The sequence below is a fragment of the Solanum stenotomum genome, unplaced genomic scaffold (genome assembly GCF_019186545.1).
Source record: "Solanum stenotomum isolate F172 unplaced genomic scaffold, ASM1918654v1 scaffold10253, whole genome shotgun sequence".
Classification (NCBI taxonomy): domain Eukaryota; kingdom Viridiplantae; phylum Streptophyta; class Magnoliopsida; order Solanales; family Solanaceae; genus Solanum; species Solanum stenotomum.
In genome coordinates this window covers 1-15,315 of record NW_026020977.1, presented here as the reverse complement: position 1 = coordinate 15,315, position 15,315 = coordinate 1, and the positions used below count along the sequence as shown (strand labels likewise).

General features: G+C 33.0%; 2 protein-coding genes across 2 annotated transcripts; one reads left to right on the top strand and one right to left on the bottom strand.

Moving 5' to 3' along the window:
* Positions 1-3,647: 3,647 nt before the first annotated feature.
* LOC125849739 (uncharacterized) lies at positions 3,648-11,101 on the bottom strand. Its single transcript, XM_049529707.1, has 3 exons — positions 10,822-11,101; positions 7,656-8,039; positions 3,648-5,034 (listed from the first exon to the last, which is right to left on the bottom strand). Coding segments are annotated over exons 1-3 (1,488 nt in total). The 5' UTR covers positions 10,823-11,101; the 3' UTR covers positions 3,648-3,931.
* Positions 11,102-13,798: 2,697 nt separating this feature from the next.
* Positions 13,799-15,311, top strand: LOC125849735 (uncharacterized; the record flags this gene model as incomplete). Its single annotated transcript, XM_049529702.1, has 3 exons — positions 13,799-13,953; positions 14,067-14,294; positions 15,264-15,311. Coding segments are annotated over exons 1-3 (357 nt in total), but the record flags the coding sequence as incomplete, so codon positions are not given.
* Between the last annotated feature and the right edge of the window lie 4 nt (positions 15,312-15,315).

Below are 15,315 nucleotides of genomic sequence, written 5' to 3'. Positions count from 1 at the left end.
AAGAGCTTAAATTATTATATTTTGATGGATTTAAGGGTCTAGTTGGTAAAGTGATGAGTATGAGGGTTCAACTGACAAACAGAGTCAAGTACAAAGGTCTTTCAGGTCATTTCGCCAACTTTATATACCGAATGGCAAATGGTATGAATATAATTTATTAATTTACTATTAGGTTATTGGTTAACCTGTTAAAAAAACCTCAAACCGCTAAGAACCGATAACTTCATAGTAAAAAAAGTAAAAATTGTTGTCAAAACCGCTAAATTAATAAATCTATTATGACTAGCGCATTTATTCCTATTTCATTTTCTTCTTCCAAGCCCTTCTTAGAAAGCACTCACTGAGTTACTCACGGATCTCAAATCTCTCTCAACGCCGAGAATTCTTTACGTGTACAATTCGATTAGAGGTTCGGTTTTCTTCTCCCCCACCTTTTAGCCTTTTAGACACCTGGAAAAAAAAAAAAAAGCTGAAATCAAAAAGAAAGAAGAGAACCAATCAAGCCTTATGTAATGCTATGTTATAATTATTTTTTATTGAGTATTTGATTTGAATATTAAAAATAACATGTAATTATTTACAAAAATACTCTTTATAATATGATGAAAAAGGTTATAAGAGTTAAACTGTATTTTTAATTATGCTAGTGTATTACATTATTAATATATCATAAATTTTCATTGTAGTTATACATATCTTAATATCAAATAAACATATATAGATAAAAAAAAAATAACAAATCATATATTAATAATATATAAATTTAATATATAATTATTTTTCTAATACATTCTATCAAACGATCCTAAGCGAGAGTTGCGACACTTAGTATCAAGCGAGAGTATATATTTATGATATGAAAACCATAGTCGCTACTCTTTGAGTGCACACAAGGTAAAATCTCTACTCATATGCAATAGCTCACAAACCACACAGGAGAAATAACTCATACTAAGCAAATCCAATATGACGAGCTCAACCCCGAAGACAAACATAAATATTAAAACGATATTTATGTTTTTCTTACCAAATGTCTAACGACTAACATGTTAGGCCTTTGCCTGCTACTTATAATGACTACTAGTTTAATAATGGAAAAGGGTCAAAAATACCCCTTAACTTTGATTTATAGTTTGACTTTACCCTCGCCGTTAAAATGAAGTTAATTTATCCCTCCCATTACTAATTTCACCAAAATTACCCCTCATTTGACGGAATCCCCAAAATTGACCCAAATTACCCGAATTTAAAAAAAACAACATATTTCCTATTTTTAACCCAATGCCCCGACCCCTCTAGAGGATAACCCATTCTCTTAAATTTTCCATATAACTTTTCCTCCATTGTTCTTCATTTCTCTTCCCTCTAATTCAGAATCAAACTCTACGTTCATCTCCACAAGTTCCTTTCTTGATTTTTGGAATCCAAAAACTCCATTGAATACGCCTAAACCATGCGTAAATAAGATTTTAAAAACACGAAACACTGCTTAATTAGATAATAGTAACTCAATTAAGGAGAATTTGTGTGTTGCCATCTTAATTTAGAGATGCATTAATACTTAATAAGCATATTCATGAATGAGATTCAATTAGGTAGAGATGGTGTCGTTGGTACAGAGCCATTCACCCACGAAAATGCTGTCACAATTAAGATTTGGATTAATATTACTGAAATCTTCAGCTTTCAGATTGAAAAACTCTATAAGACTTTGACAAGTATCACCAGCTTGTGCTGCATAAATCCTTTTACAATCTGGATTTTCAATATTTGTTCCCTTGAAAAACACTGAAAAAAATAGAATGTAAGCTTAAAGATAAGAAAAATCATTTATAATACAAGTGGAAATTAAACTAAAATTATGTATACCCGCAAGTCCCTGGAATGAAGTTAGAATGAGAAGAAAAAAGAGGACTAAAATTAAGTAATTGATATGGAAGAACAATCAGAGGGAAGAGAAATGAAGAACAATAGAGGAGAAGTTATATGGGAAATTTGAGAGAATGGGTAAAAGGGGAATGGGTTATCCTCTAGAGGGGCCGGGGCATTGGGTTAAAAATAGGGAATATGTTTTTTCTAAAATTTTTTTGGGTAATTTGGGTCAATTTGGATCAATTTTGGGAATTCCGTCAAATGAGGGGTAATTTTGGTGAAATTAGTAACGGGAGGGATAAAATTAACTTCATTTTAACAGCAAGGGTAAAATCAAACTATAAACCAAAATTGAGGGGTATTTTTGACCATTTTCCCTTCTTTCTTTCTCTTTCCAGATTTCTTCTTCTTCTTCATTTCTTTTTCTCTTCTTCCATTTACTTGTTCTTCTTTGTTGTTGCTATCATTATCGTTGTCGTTCATTTTTTTATCACGTTTTTTCTTTTTCTCTTGTTGGTCCTATTTCATAAACTAATTTGCTTTAATTTAAAAAAAATTGAAGTTGAAGTCATTGTTTTTTTTTTGTAGAAAATCAAGCAACAACTGAAGTTGTCGCAATAACTGCTGAAGTTATTGTAGCAACTGTTAAAGTTTTTTCAGCAATTGCTAAAATTTGCTCAGCAACTGTTGAAATTATTGTAACAACTGTTGAAGTTTTTTCAGCAACTGATCAAGTTTTCTCAGCAACTGCTTAAAATTTGAGGGTTTTAAAATTAGTGTCATTAGCACTAATCTTAAAATTGTCACCTCTACTCAATAATTAAAACTTGTGTCACTTTTTCTTCATTTTGAAACTCCTGTCACCCTTGACACTAATTTTAAAACCCTCAAGTTTTAAGCCGTTGCTGAGAAAACTTCAACAGTTGCTGAAAAAACTTCAACAGTTGTTACAATAATTTCAACAGTTGCTGAGCAAATTTTAGCAGTTGCTGAAAAAACTTTAACAGTTACTACAATAACTTCAGCAGTTATTGCAACAAGATTTTCTACAAAAAAAAAACAATGACTTCAACTTCAAAATTTTTAAAATTAAAGCAAATTAATTTATGAAATAGGACCAACAAGAGAAAAAGAAAAAACGTGATAAAAAATAATGAACGACAACGATAATGATAGCAACAACAAAGAAGAACAAGTAAATGGAAGAAGAGAAAAAGAAATGAAGAAGAAATCTGGAAAGAGAAAGAAAGAAGGAAGAAGAGGGACAAAGAAATCTTAAAAGAGATTTTAAATTTTGAAATTTAAGAAGAGATGGAGAACTTTTCAAACATTTTGAAATTAGAAATTGGGTTTATTTTGAATATTTTTAAAAGTTTAGAAGTTTTAAATATTACATTTTAGACCCCAATTATCTTAATCCCTAATCTTTTTTGTCACCAATTTTAATTTCAACACTTTTTTGTCACCTCCTCCTCAATTTACTCTTGTTACTTCCCACCAATTTAGGTATAGCATGATTCTATCCACCAAAATTTGGACAAACAGAAAGAAATCACCAAGTAATTTTGCCTTCCCAAAAAATTGAACCTAAATCCTCGTAACTCTCAATCATTTTGTTGACCACTAGACCTCACTCTGGGAGGCACAGTAATGATGTTTTTGTAGTGGTATCAACTCATTCCGTTGACCACTCGACCTCATTCCTGAAGGCACAATAATGATGTTTTTGTTGTGGCATTTTGATTGCAAGTAAGTTGCCTTTCACTTCTGGCTAGTTGACTCCTCCTAAACATATCTTATTGAAACAGCAGAAACATCACACTGAAAGAGTTCTACATAGGATGGAAAGAAAAAGAGTTCTAAATAAATAAAGGATCAGAGATCCCCCCCACCCCACCCCCACCCCTCTCTCTTTGGATCAGAGATTCATGAAAACTAGATAACCTACAAGAAAATCCCTAATGGCAAAGAAGGGAAGATCAAACTCCTGAGGCTTGAAAACACAAATATAGCAACAGATACTGAACTAACATGAAGACATGTACAACAGAAAGTTCAATTAGATGGAGAACCCCTTGAGTGGAGCAAATTTGGTCAATATCTCGACTTCCTTCTCTGCCGATTTCTGTTTCTTGAGTTTCCATTCTGAGGTTTCGGAGTTAGCCACCTGAATTTCGTCTACCATCTTTGGAAGATGTTCCATCACCATTCTTTGTTTTGATTTCGCTTCAGCTATCTTCTTGTTGGTTCTGTTGGAAACCTTAGCTAATGCAGATCGGCGTGATTGCAAGATGGCAATCTTATCATCAATTTCTTGTATAGCTGAGGAAGTAGACATATCTTCAACCTCAAGTAGAGCTATTTCTTTCTTTGAGGCATTGTAATCATCCCTTAGCGTAGAAACATGAGTCACTTTAGCCTCGAGGTCAGCAAAGAATTTGTCACCTTGTTTAGTTACTCGTTTAGCTTCTAGGAAATCTTTGCTGGCTAGTGGGATTTCTTGGATTAGCTTCAGCATTGAAAGCTCTCTATCACTGAGGTTAGGTTCATTCTGCAGCTCCAAAGACAAGGTTGCAACTTCGGTAAGTCTGTCAGAGGTAAATAAAGCAGGAAAACCAATACGTAGGAGGTTAACAAGTTTCTTTCGAGCTCCAGTCATTTCTTTTTCTCCGCAAGAGCCAGAGATAATACTTGGACTTCCGTGAATAGGCAAATGTAGAATGTCATCAAGTGAACTAATGTAGTTATCGAAATCCTCTGGAGTTACTGCAAGAGGAGAATCCTTGAGAGGAGTTGCAAGTTCCTGGTGGCAGGCTAGGGGAGAAATGGTTGCATTGTCATCAGACACTGGACTCTCAAACAAAGAACTTTGCACTTTATTTGGTGCTTCATTGTTTTCTATGCTCTCTTCCTTAACTAGGAGTGCATTAGAAACCTCGGTATTGGTGATGTTCGAATTAACTTTCTTCCATAAATACCTTCCTTCCTGCTTCATATTGGGCTTCCTTTTCCGTGAAGAAGTTCCTCCTCCTCCACTAGTTTTACGAACCTTTCCAGAATTAGCTGATTTGGCAGTTTTACGGGCCTTTCCAGAGTTGGGTGATTGGCCAGTTTTATGGGCAATTCCAGGATTAGGTGATTGAGAAATAGGCAAAGGTTCCGCTGTAAAAGAATGTGAGTTGTAAAAATAGAAATATCAAGGAATAATAGATAAGTTAAAATGTGCCTCAACATGTTCCACAAAAAGGGCTTAAAACTAAACATCAAGCAAATACAGAGGCAACAATCAACATGGATATCAGAAAGCAACTACTTTTTGTTCTGCTAATTATCGACTAGAAAATTGGAACTGGATCTTTGTGGTTAGTATCATGACAAAGTGAAGACCAAGTCTTTAAACTTCTCAAAGGCTATTCAGTTGGTTTCTAATGTACTAATATGATCCTAATATTTCTAAATTGACTGAAGGTTTTCAAAATCAACATCTTTAACAGCAACAAAACAAACAACCAGGTTAATTTATTTATTTTTTGTTTAGGAGCAATGATAAAAACATGTAGCAACTTGGAATTGAACCCATGTATTTGCTATGACATTGAACAGTTCTACTACTAGACCACACATGCACTTTGATGAAATACTTCCGCTGTTTATAATTTATATTCCTCAACTGCAGTTTTGCACTTAAAAAACCGAAGGAGCCCCTCGATTTTCGTAAAAATAATAATTAAAAACCGAGGGACTTAGTCTGTTTTCTTTTCTTTTTAAATTTTATTTTTTTTTATAGTTTTCGCGCATTTGTGGGTCGGTTTTTTTAGAAGGCTGTCAATTTTCCTTTAAAAAATTCATTGAAAAAGCAACGGAGTCGGTCAGTTTTTATGTTTTTTTAGCATTGACACTGAAAGAGATTATAATTCCAAACCAACCAAATAACATAAGTTGATCACTCATCACTTATGATTTTACAACTTATAAGCACTTTTGGTTTGTCCAAACCCATTTGGAAACCCCCATAAGTCATCAAGACCCGATTTGTTTAAATAAAAAAGACAAGTTGGTTGTGCCATTGTTGAACCCCCAACAAGTTCCAACCACTTCAATTATCTTGTCGTCTTGTCCAAGTTTCTACTCCAAGGTCCATCTTCCCCCACTTCACTTTGACTTACATTGATCTCCCCGTGATGCTGTCATATCTATAGGATAGGGAGTTGCAACTCTTGAAAAAACTAGAGCTCTAGCTCAAAAGATAAAATTGGATAAATCTAAAATCTAAGATATGATCAAATATAACCTGATCTTTAAGACAAGATTATCTTATTCTTATTTCTAACTATAAGATAAAGATAACTAACATTGTCATGATCTATATATCATTCTCCTCCGCATGGAAAAATTTAGGTACTGATCCCCAACGACTTGAATAACAAAACGCAATTGTTGAATCTTCCGTTGAAAGAGGCACCCCGCGAACCAAAAATGGAAATGATAAAAAGATGTTGGTTAAATGATATGGATTATTTAAATTGTGGAAAGTAGACGAATTGGTTCTTTTATAAGTAAAGGTTGTAGCGTAATGAATTGTACCCTTAGCTCCGATACCAGAACTGATGGAGCACCAAAGGGGAGAAGGGAAGAAGGAGAGAAATAGGAGGGATGAGATAGAAGAACAGGAAGGGATCCATTCATAAAATGGTACTCAATTCAAGTGTCTTAAACAAAGTATGAGGGTCCTATTACCCTATTTATATAGGCTAGCACATTCTGAATTAAGTAGAACTCTTAAAAGTACTTAGCTTTTATCTCCGTTAAGAAGATATGCTTGAACATAACCTTATTTCTAAAATATAACTATCACTATTTTATTTTCAACTTATTTATGGAAAAGATAGATCAAACACAAAACCTTGTTTTAATAATAAGATTGTCTTTATTTATTTTTGACTAATATATGAAGATAAAGAACCTTCTCATGATCTACATCTGAAGGGTGCATCTAAATGTTTATAGGATTCACACCCATAAAGTCATAAACAGAGCAATTGGAGGCTGTTTGGATAAACTTATAAGATGGTCAAACCAGTAAAAAGGTGATAAGCATTTTTTCTGTTACAAAAACTCAAATGGCCTTAATAAGCATCGCATTGCGAAACTTAAAAAACATTTCTAAGCACTTGATGCTTATCAACTACTTTTAATTCATCAAACCACACGGGCTCCATGTTGAAAGTCAAGGATGTGGAGAAGATTCCTGGTCCTACCCTCTACCATGTGTTAAAAATTTATGCCTGCAGGATATTGCAATCTTTACAGGTGTCTCCAAACAAGGAAAAAGCATAGAGAGACGAAAAATCTAGCATTAGATTAACACCAAAAAGAAAACGAGTAACGTTTCACGTATGATGCTTTGAAAGAGAGGTATGATAGAACTAATCAACTCAAAACGAAGAGGGTGCTGCAAGTAAACAGTTATAACCAAGAGCAACAATAATAATGCTATTTGAGGTAGCTCTAGACATTTAAGTAATTACACCATGCTTAGACATGAGAATGGAGCAAGTGTAAAAATTATTATGCTATTTAAGGTTGCAAAGTTTCAAGTCTAAAGATCCTATACAGAGAACAGAACCGAGAGACAGAGCTAAGAGACAGCACTGTGTAATCATAGAACGGGAGGTTATGTATCTCTTAACAGTAAATTATATCTCAGAAAAACCTAATAATACATGATAGTGTCCAAATATCTCATCAAGAAGTGTCAGAAATTTGCTAGTTCACCTACTAACCTTTGCCCTCAGGCGACGTGAAAAAAGCATTGAAATCAGCTGGAACTTCCCAAACAAATGATGAGAAAAATGCATTGGTATCAGCGTCTGGGTAATTTGTTTTGAGATAAGTTTTAAGAGATAGCTTACTCAAAAACCACATTTTCTTTCTTGGGGTTTCTTGAAGTCTTGGTGGAGCAATCAAGTACCTATCTTGAAAGTATCCTGAAGCTTTGACTCTTCTCCCAACTTTCCAAGTCCAAATATCACCTGGATTTGGCCAATTTTCAGGAGCGTAAGGTAAGCCTTCTCCTGACTCCAACAATGCAACAGGCCTGAGTTGAAAACCATCTGTCATGCAGGTATCGTTTGCCTCTGAAGTGCTAATCTTCTCACCACCTTCCACTATAAACATGATAAAGATGCTAAATTAATTTTGATTTTTTATTAGTATGATGCACAAAGATCTATGGATATAAAACATGACTTCAAAAGTGCTTTGAACTATTTGATGTATGACAATCTTTCACATTCTTATTAATGCATAATGAGGTGTTGAACTATCAAATTCGTTCACTTTCTTTTGTAACTTGAAATAGATGCACAACACAGATTATGTTCAAGAATCCTGATATAGAAGCTGGAGAACCTTTTATGCTGAAGAAAATGTAATAAAGCGAAACATCGCAGACTCACTCCCATTATTCTAATACAGTGTGTTGCCAATTATAAAAGTAAAACCACCTGGCAATCAAGAAGCCATCCAAGAGAGAAGAACCATGACTATGAAAAAAAAAACTGTTAACTTTATTCTTATAATTGATACAAAAAAAAACAAAGTACAGTGTAGTTCACTGCTCTATGGTTATGAAGAACCAAACAAAGTTCGTCCATTGTTTAAAAAAGATCGACAAGAATCAAGAGGAACTGCACAGCTTAAATGGTGTACACAAGTGAGATACTAGAGATTTGAAACAGAAAATATGAAACCAAACATCACATATTTTCTGCTAATTAACACTTTAAAGGCAGATCAATTAACAGTGTTATCATTACATTGTGCATTTAGATTTCTGGAAAGGTGCCGAATATATGTACCTTTTCCAAATTAATAGTATTGAATAGTATATGCAGTTTCTAGATATTTAAGCATTGTTTCAAAAGATAAACTACTTTTTTTTGGTAACAACCGTAAATATTCTCATTAACCAACAAAAACTAATACACCTAAATAGCACTTAAACTTCACCAACAGCCTCCTAGGAAGGGTGTTATGAGTATTAGGCCTCCAACAAGCAACTAGTTACACAAAGACTCTCTGAACAATCTACTGCATCTCTAAGATTTCTTAGACAGCCAAAGTAAATCTAATCTCTCTACAAATTCTTTCTTAACCTGTATCACTAATTTACCGTAATTCCCCTAAACAATTTCCAGTTTCTAGCTCTCCAAATATGACATATCACTGCACTCCATAATGTGATAAAACTAATTTTTTTCTCAATTGACAATTAGTATTAACCATTAAACACCCAAACATCAGACAGCAGTACATTCAATGTGGAAAAAGTGAGTGTAAACTATGGGGTTAGGTGGTTCGCAATTGTTAGGCTTTAGTTTTAATGATGACAATTTAATGCAAGTGTTTTCTATATGCAGCCTATCATACAAGCTCTTTTAAAGAAAGTCAAGTAAAATAGCCATATACAAATATAGCTGTATGGAAAGGAATAAATGAACATCTGATAAAAGAAAGGATTTCAAGCAAGCAGAAGTAAATAGGAAGATTTTGCGCCAATTAATGCTCAAAATCTCAAGGCAACAATCAGGAGTCTTCCATGGAAACAAGTATGCACATACTTCTCGCTGAAACCCTAGAGCTATTAAGGACTTTTTGAAGGCTACAACGATGGCATAAAGAAAAAGCTCTGAACTTATTCTTAGAAAGAAATCATCTGTGTATCTTTCCAAGAATCAATTCTCTTGGGGGTTGTGTTGCTTGGACTCTCCAAAATTGTTGCCACACCACGTCAGATTCTCCAAAATGAACTACTTTTGGGTTATCCGACACACAACCCATCTCTGTCAAAGACCTCAACGGCTAGATCAAGAAACTATAAAAGGAGAAAACAAGACATGAAGAAGAAATACACTTGTCTAAACCTTCTCAAATACAATTGCTCTACTCTTAACCAACATTATATTTCTTGTTTAAAGTAACTGTGTATTCAAAAAGAGGAGAGGGAAAGCAGTGTTGGTGAGACATTGTATCAATCAAGAGTGAGAAAGATTGAGTGAAGGCAAGGGAATCACACTTCATAGGACTTGTACAAGACAAACTTCAAGTGCTTACAGAGAACACCCTTGCAACCCGAGGGGACTGGACTAAGATCTACATTGGATCCCAACAAGTATAAAAACATCTGGTGTCATTCTACTTCCTGTCATTACCTTTATAGTTGGTATTTAATATTTAGTATCTCCTTCAGTGTCAATCGACTCATCTCTAAGATAGTTGACGAAGATAACAAAAAGAAAACAATTCACCACCCACCCCCGTCCTGCACTTCCCCCTCTGTCTTGCACTTTCAGTAACATGACCAGAAATGAAAGATCATTTTTTGGACAATACTTCCCCCTCTGTCTTGCACTTTCAGCAACATGACCAAAAATGAAAGATTCTTTTTGTGGACAATGTTGTCCAGTCCAGCTTGCGCACGCCTTGATCATTCAACCAGTAGCTGTTACCTCCCGTTAACACACATACCGAACAAGTCTGGCCACCTGGGATTCGAACCTAAGACCTCATGGTTCTCTTCCCACTTCATGACCAAAAATGGAACAATTATGGGTTTGAGCATGATTAATACTAACATTTCTAAAATGGAGTTCTACTCAAAAACAATAAATCACTTATACAATGCATCAGCACCTTACCGAGGCTTACTACCTTCCATTCCTAAATTTTGACCTTAACAACCTAACCCCATCTCTTTTTCTTTCATCTTATGGGGGTAAAGATGAAAAAAGATTACATTTTTCTTAACTAAAATCTCTGATCTTTGTTAAAATGTGCCCAAAAACAAAAGTGAATCTTGAATTTACTTCGAAATAAAACTCACTTAACCAGCAGGGGTATCACAAAGGCTAAAATCAAAACAAAACAGAGAACAAAAGAAAAACTTACTGTTGAAAGTTAGAACTTTAGGCCAAATCGAAGAAAACCCACAATGGGTTTTTGCTGCAGCAGCAGAGAGCTGAAGAGAAGAGGGGTTTTGAGGTTGAAAAGTGGATGATCAAGATTAAAGAGGTTTAAGTGTGTAGAACTGATGAATTCTGTCAAACTGTCAGTGATTTGTGATAAAGAGATGCTTAATGGTCCATTGATTCCATTAAGAGAATTTGAGAAATTCAAGAAATGAAAAATACTCATAGGGCAAGAATAATGGGAATTCTAATAGGCTCTTGGAAGTATAGGGTGTATCTTTATTTCAAGCCTCAAGGAGATCGAGATTTTATTTTCGATATGATCTATGTGTTAATTTTAACGAGATATAAATGTTATTTCAAAAAATTGTCGCGGTTCAAGTAATTCATAAGTAATAATAACTCATCACTTAAAAAGATAAAAATGCTATTTTCAAATAACTCTTCGTTCAAGTAACTCATAAATTATACTAATAATTTATTTGAGTTATGTGGACGGTATTCCTTTTTACTTCGTTTAGAAATATTACTATAATTTTCTAAATTTAATAATTATAATTTGAATTTTAGAACATACTTTTATAATGATATAACGTTTTGATACAATTTGACCTGATTATAAATTTATAATAATTATTTTCTATATTAGTATTTTATTACAACAATTAATTATTTTTAGAACTAATTTTGCTTTTTTGGTCAGTTAAAAAATTATACTAGCTCTCTAAATTTTATAAATACAATTTAAATTTTAGTGATATGCTTATATAATACACAATATTTTGATAAAAATTGATCTGATTATGAAAAATTTACCTCATCTATGTGCCTAGTTAAATTATGTCAATAAAATAAGATGAGTACATTAGTTAGTATACTTAAAAAAAAGGAAATATGATCAAAAAGTCTTGCAAGTGAAATTAATTAGGATGAAATTCGTTTACTTTTCATCTCGGAAAGTTGGAGAAAAAGTATTCTTTTTCCAAGGCAAACAATGTTCTATTTATCTACAAAGGAACAAAAGTACCCAAAAATTTACAAGATAACATTTAACAGAAAAATAGCAAATTTAGCTAGTTTATATATTCGTATCAAAATATTCATAAGTTATGTTATAAAAAATATAATTTACTATGTATTAGAAAGGTGTAATGTATTTGAGAAACAATAATAAGACACGTATCTTCTTCTTTTTCTTCTTCTTATTTTCTAAGAAGGATAAATAAAGAACATATGTCCAAAAACACATAGATTTAATTTTTAAATATTACAATAAATTCTAAAAAAAATACACAATTTATATTGCATAATTTAATTTCTATTGAATTTATGCTAAGAGAGACAAAGGGATCTCTAAGCTATACTTAGGAAATTAAATTTAAATTATATAAAAAAAAAGGTATTTTAATTCATAAATTTTCATTAAATTAATGATCAGAACAAAAAGGGGTAAAATTTAAATACCGATCCATGCATAAACTTCTCACTCATGCCAATCTTTGTAAAGATTATATTCTATAAATATATAAATAATACTACTCCATTTTATTAGAAAAATTAGGAATACTCCATCTCGTTCATGTTAACTGAATTGGTTAGATATTTTTCATAATTTAAAATAAGTAATTGTTCAAAATTAAAGAAAATCATTGAAATTTTTCTAATATTTATTTTTATTTAATGAGATTCTTAATTATTTTATATGTTTCAATAAAGTATTTTAAAAATAATTTATAAAAAGATAATAGATATGGAAAGTAACTTTGATTATTTTTTCTCAAACATGTATCAAACTCCAATAACTCATTTAATATGAGCCAGACGGCTATAACCTACGCTACATGTTTGATTAAACCCAACAAATAGGTAACTTGTAGAAATGCTACTAGTTTAGGCGTCAATTATTTAAATATACACTAATTTATAACATTACAAATTTTATTAGATTTTGATACATTTACATACGTTCATATACATATATTTTGGGATATGTCAAAATTAGGTGTAATTTATTTTAAATACATTGTACTCAAGTGGATTAATATATATTTGAGATACGTAGACAAATCTCCTCATTTCCCTTTCATCTCGCCCGCCACTTTTCTATTCATCTGGTATCCCAAATACATGTGAATCAGACTAGATACTTACAAATATATGTATTTAGTGTGATTCACATGTATCTGGGATACATGACTATCTTCCTTTCCTTCCCTTTCTATCTCACTTGCGTCTCTCTTTATTTTAGTGTATTCTCATAATAAAAATATATGTATTTAGATATATCTATATTAATATATGATAAAAACACTTAATTTATTATAAAATACGTAATTATTTGGAAGGATATGTAAGGTAGTTTTCCCATATAAACATGGGAAAATTGTACATAATGGCAAACTATTAATTCAAATTAAATGGTATAATCACACTTTGATTTAATTGTGTCCTATAGCAAACTGTTTGCCAGCGCCTCTCTCCCTCAAACTCTCGCTCGCCACTCTCCTCTCTCGCTCACTCTCTCTGTGCTCGCCTCTCTCGCGTTATACACAAAAGTGTATAAATTGCGTTTCTGTTTGTATAAAACAAGAGAAAATTGTATATACACATGCAAATACATATATATTCGTCCTATACACTTNAGACAAATCTCCTCACTTCCCTTCCATCTCGCCCGCCACTCTTTTATTCATCTGGTATCCCAAATACATGTGAATCAGACTAGATACTTACAAATATATATATTTAATGTGATTCACATGTATCTGGGATACATGACTATCTCCTTTCCCTTCCCTTTCTATCTCACTTGCGTCTCTCTTTATTTTAGTGTATTCTCATAATAAAAATATATGTATTTAGATATATCTATATTAATATATGATAAAAACATTTAATTAATTATAAAATACGTAATTATTTGAAAGGATATGTAAGGTAGTTTTCCCAAAAATGAGTAGCTCAACTCTCCCTCTTACTATAGCAAGTTAGCAACATACTAGAATTCTCTAAACACAAACAAAGAACAAAAATGGCAGCACAAGGAACATGCCTTAATCACGTCTCCCGAGAATCCTCTGATATCAATCGCCTTGCCCAATTTTACATTGAGGTTTTGATAATGCATTAACTTTCGTTACTTAAGTTTCATAAATCACATCAGGGTTATGATTTTTCTGTTTAAATTAGAGTAAAATTGATTGTTTGATGAAAATGGGTTTGCAGATATTTGGGTTTGAGAAAGTTGAAGCTCCAAGATTTGAATTTGATGTGATATGGTTGAAGCTGGCACCATCTTTCTATCTTCACCTTATCGAGAGAGACCCGACTACGAAGCTTCCCGAAGGTCCATGGAGTGCCACGTCAGCCATCGCCGACCCGAAAAATCTGCCCAGAGGTCACCATGTCTGCTTCACCATCTCCAATTTCGATTCTTTTGTTCAGAAACTCAAGGTTGATCTCTATTTTATCCTCTTTCAATTTCGTTTGAAAGTTTTATGTGGTTAATGTTTTTTTTTTTGTAGTTTGATTTAAGTATTATGGAAGATCTGTTGCTGTTTTCAATTTCAATTATGTTTAAGATTACCCAAAATTAATTGATTACTATGATTAAAAGAAATTGTTAGTTTCAAGAATTGGATTATTGAGTACTAGATTTTTCGTATTTCCTGATGATTATGTTAAAGTGATGTCTAAGTGTTGAATGAGAGTCTAGACGTATCTGGTAAAGTTGTTTCTATGTGACGTGGAGGTTAATGGTTCAAGCTGTGGAAACAGCCTCTTGTAAAGACACAAGGTAAGGCTACGTACAATAGACCCTTGTGGTCCAGCCCTTCCCCTAATACCGTGCGTATAGTGGGAGCTTAGTTCACCGAGTTGCTCTTTTGCCCTGATGTCAAAGTGTTGGTATCATCTTTAATTTGATGATTTTTGGCATCTTTTTATCCATTACTTCCCTTTTACCTTTCTAGATGATGTTAATTCTTGTAACGACAATTTGAAAATAAAGTTGTGTAAACGAGATTCCTTTGAATGAGTATGTGAAGGATAGGAAGAGATGTTGGTTAATTGTTGCATCTTTGAGTTTTCTCAAGGGGACTGCAGTATTGCAGCATGTGTTTTCTTGTTCTGTTTGTATTGACTATTGAGTATTTAAGACAAAAGCATTAGCTTCATTTTAATAGGAGGTGAAGTGAAGCAATTGAAAATTGGTTAAAATAATGTGATACTGCTAATTGTTCTTTTGCAGAGTTATAGCTGTATTTGTTTTAGATAATGTTAATGCATGAATTGTAGACCAGTGTCGAATGTTCAAGAACTTCTTTAGTGATGGAAGTTTAGTCTCGTTTCTTTCTCAATTCTGGGTTATCCATGACTAATAGATCTGCCGATCACTGCTTTTCTCTGAACTTTGTCATGTAGGAGAAAGGAATTGAAGTTCACGAGAGGACTCAACCAGATGGCAAAACCAAAC

Coding starts and splice junctions, on each gene's coding strand:
- LOC125849739 (XM_049529707.1), bottom strand. Junction 5,035..7,655: donor CACGTCGCCTGAGGGCAAAG/GTTAGTAGGTGA, acceptor ATTCTTTTACAG/CGGAACCTTTGCCTATTTCT.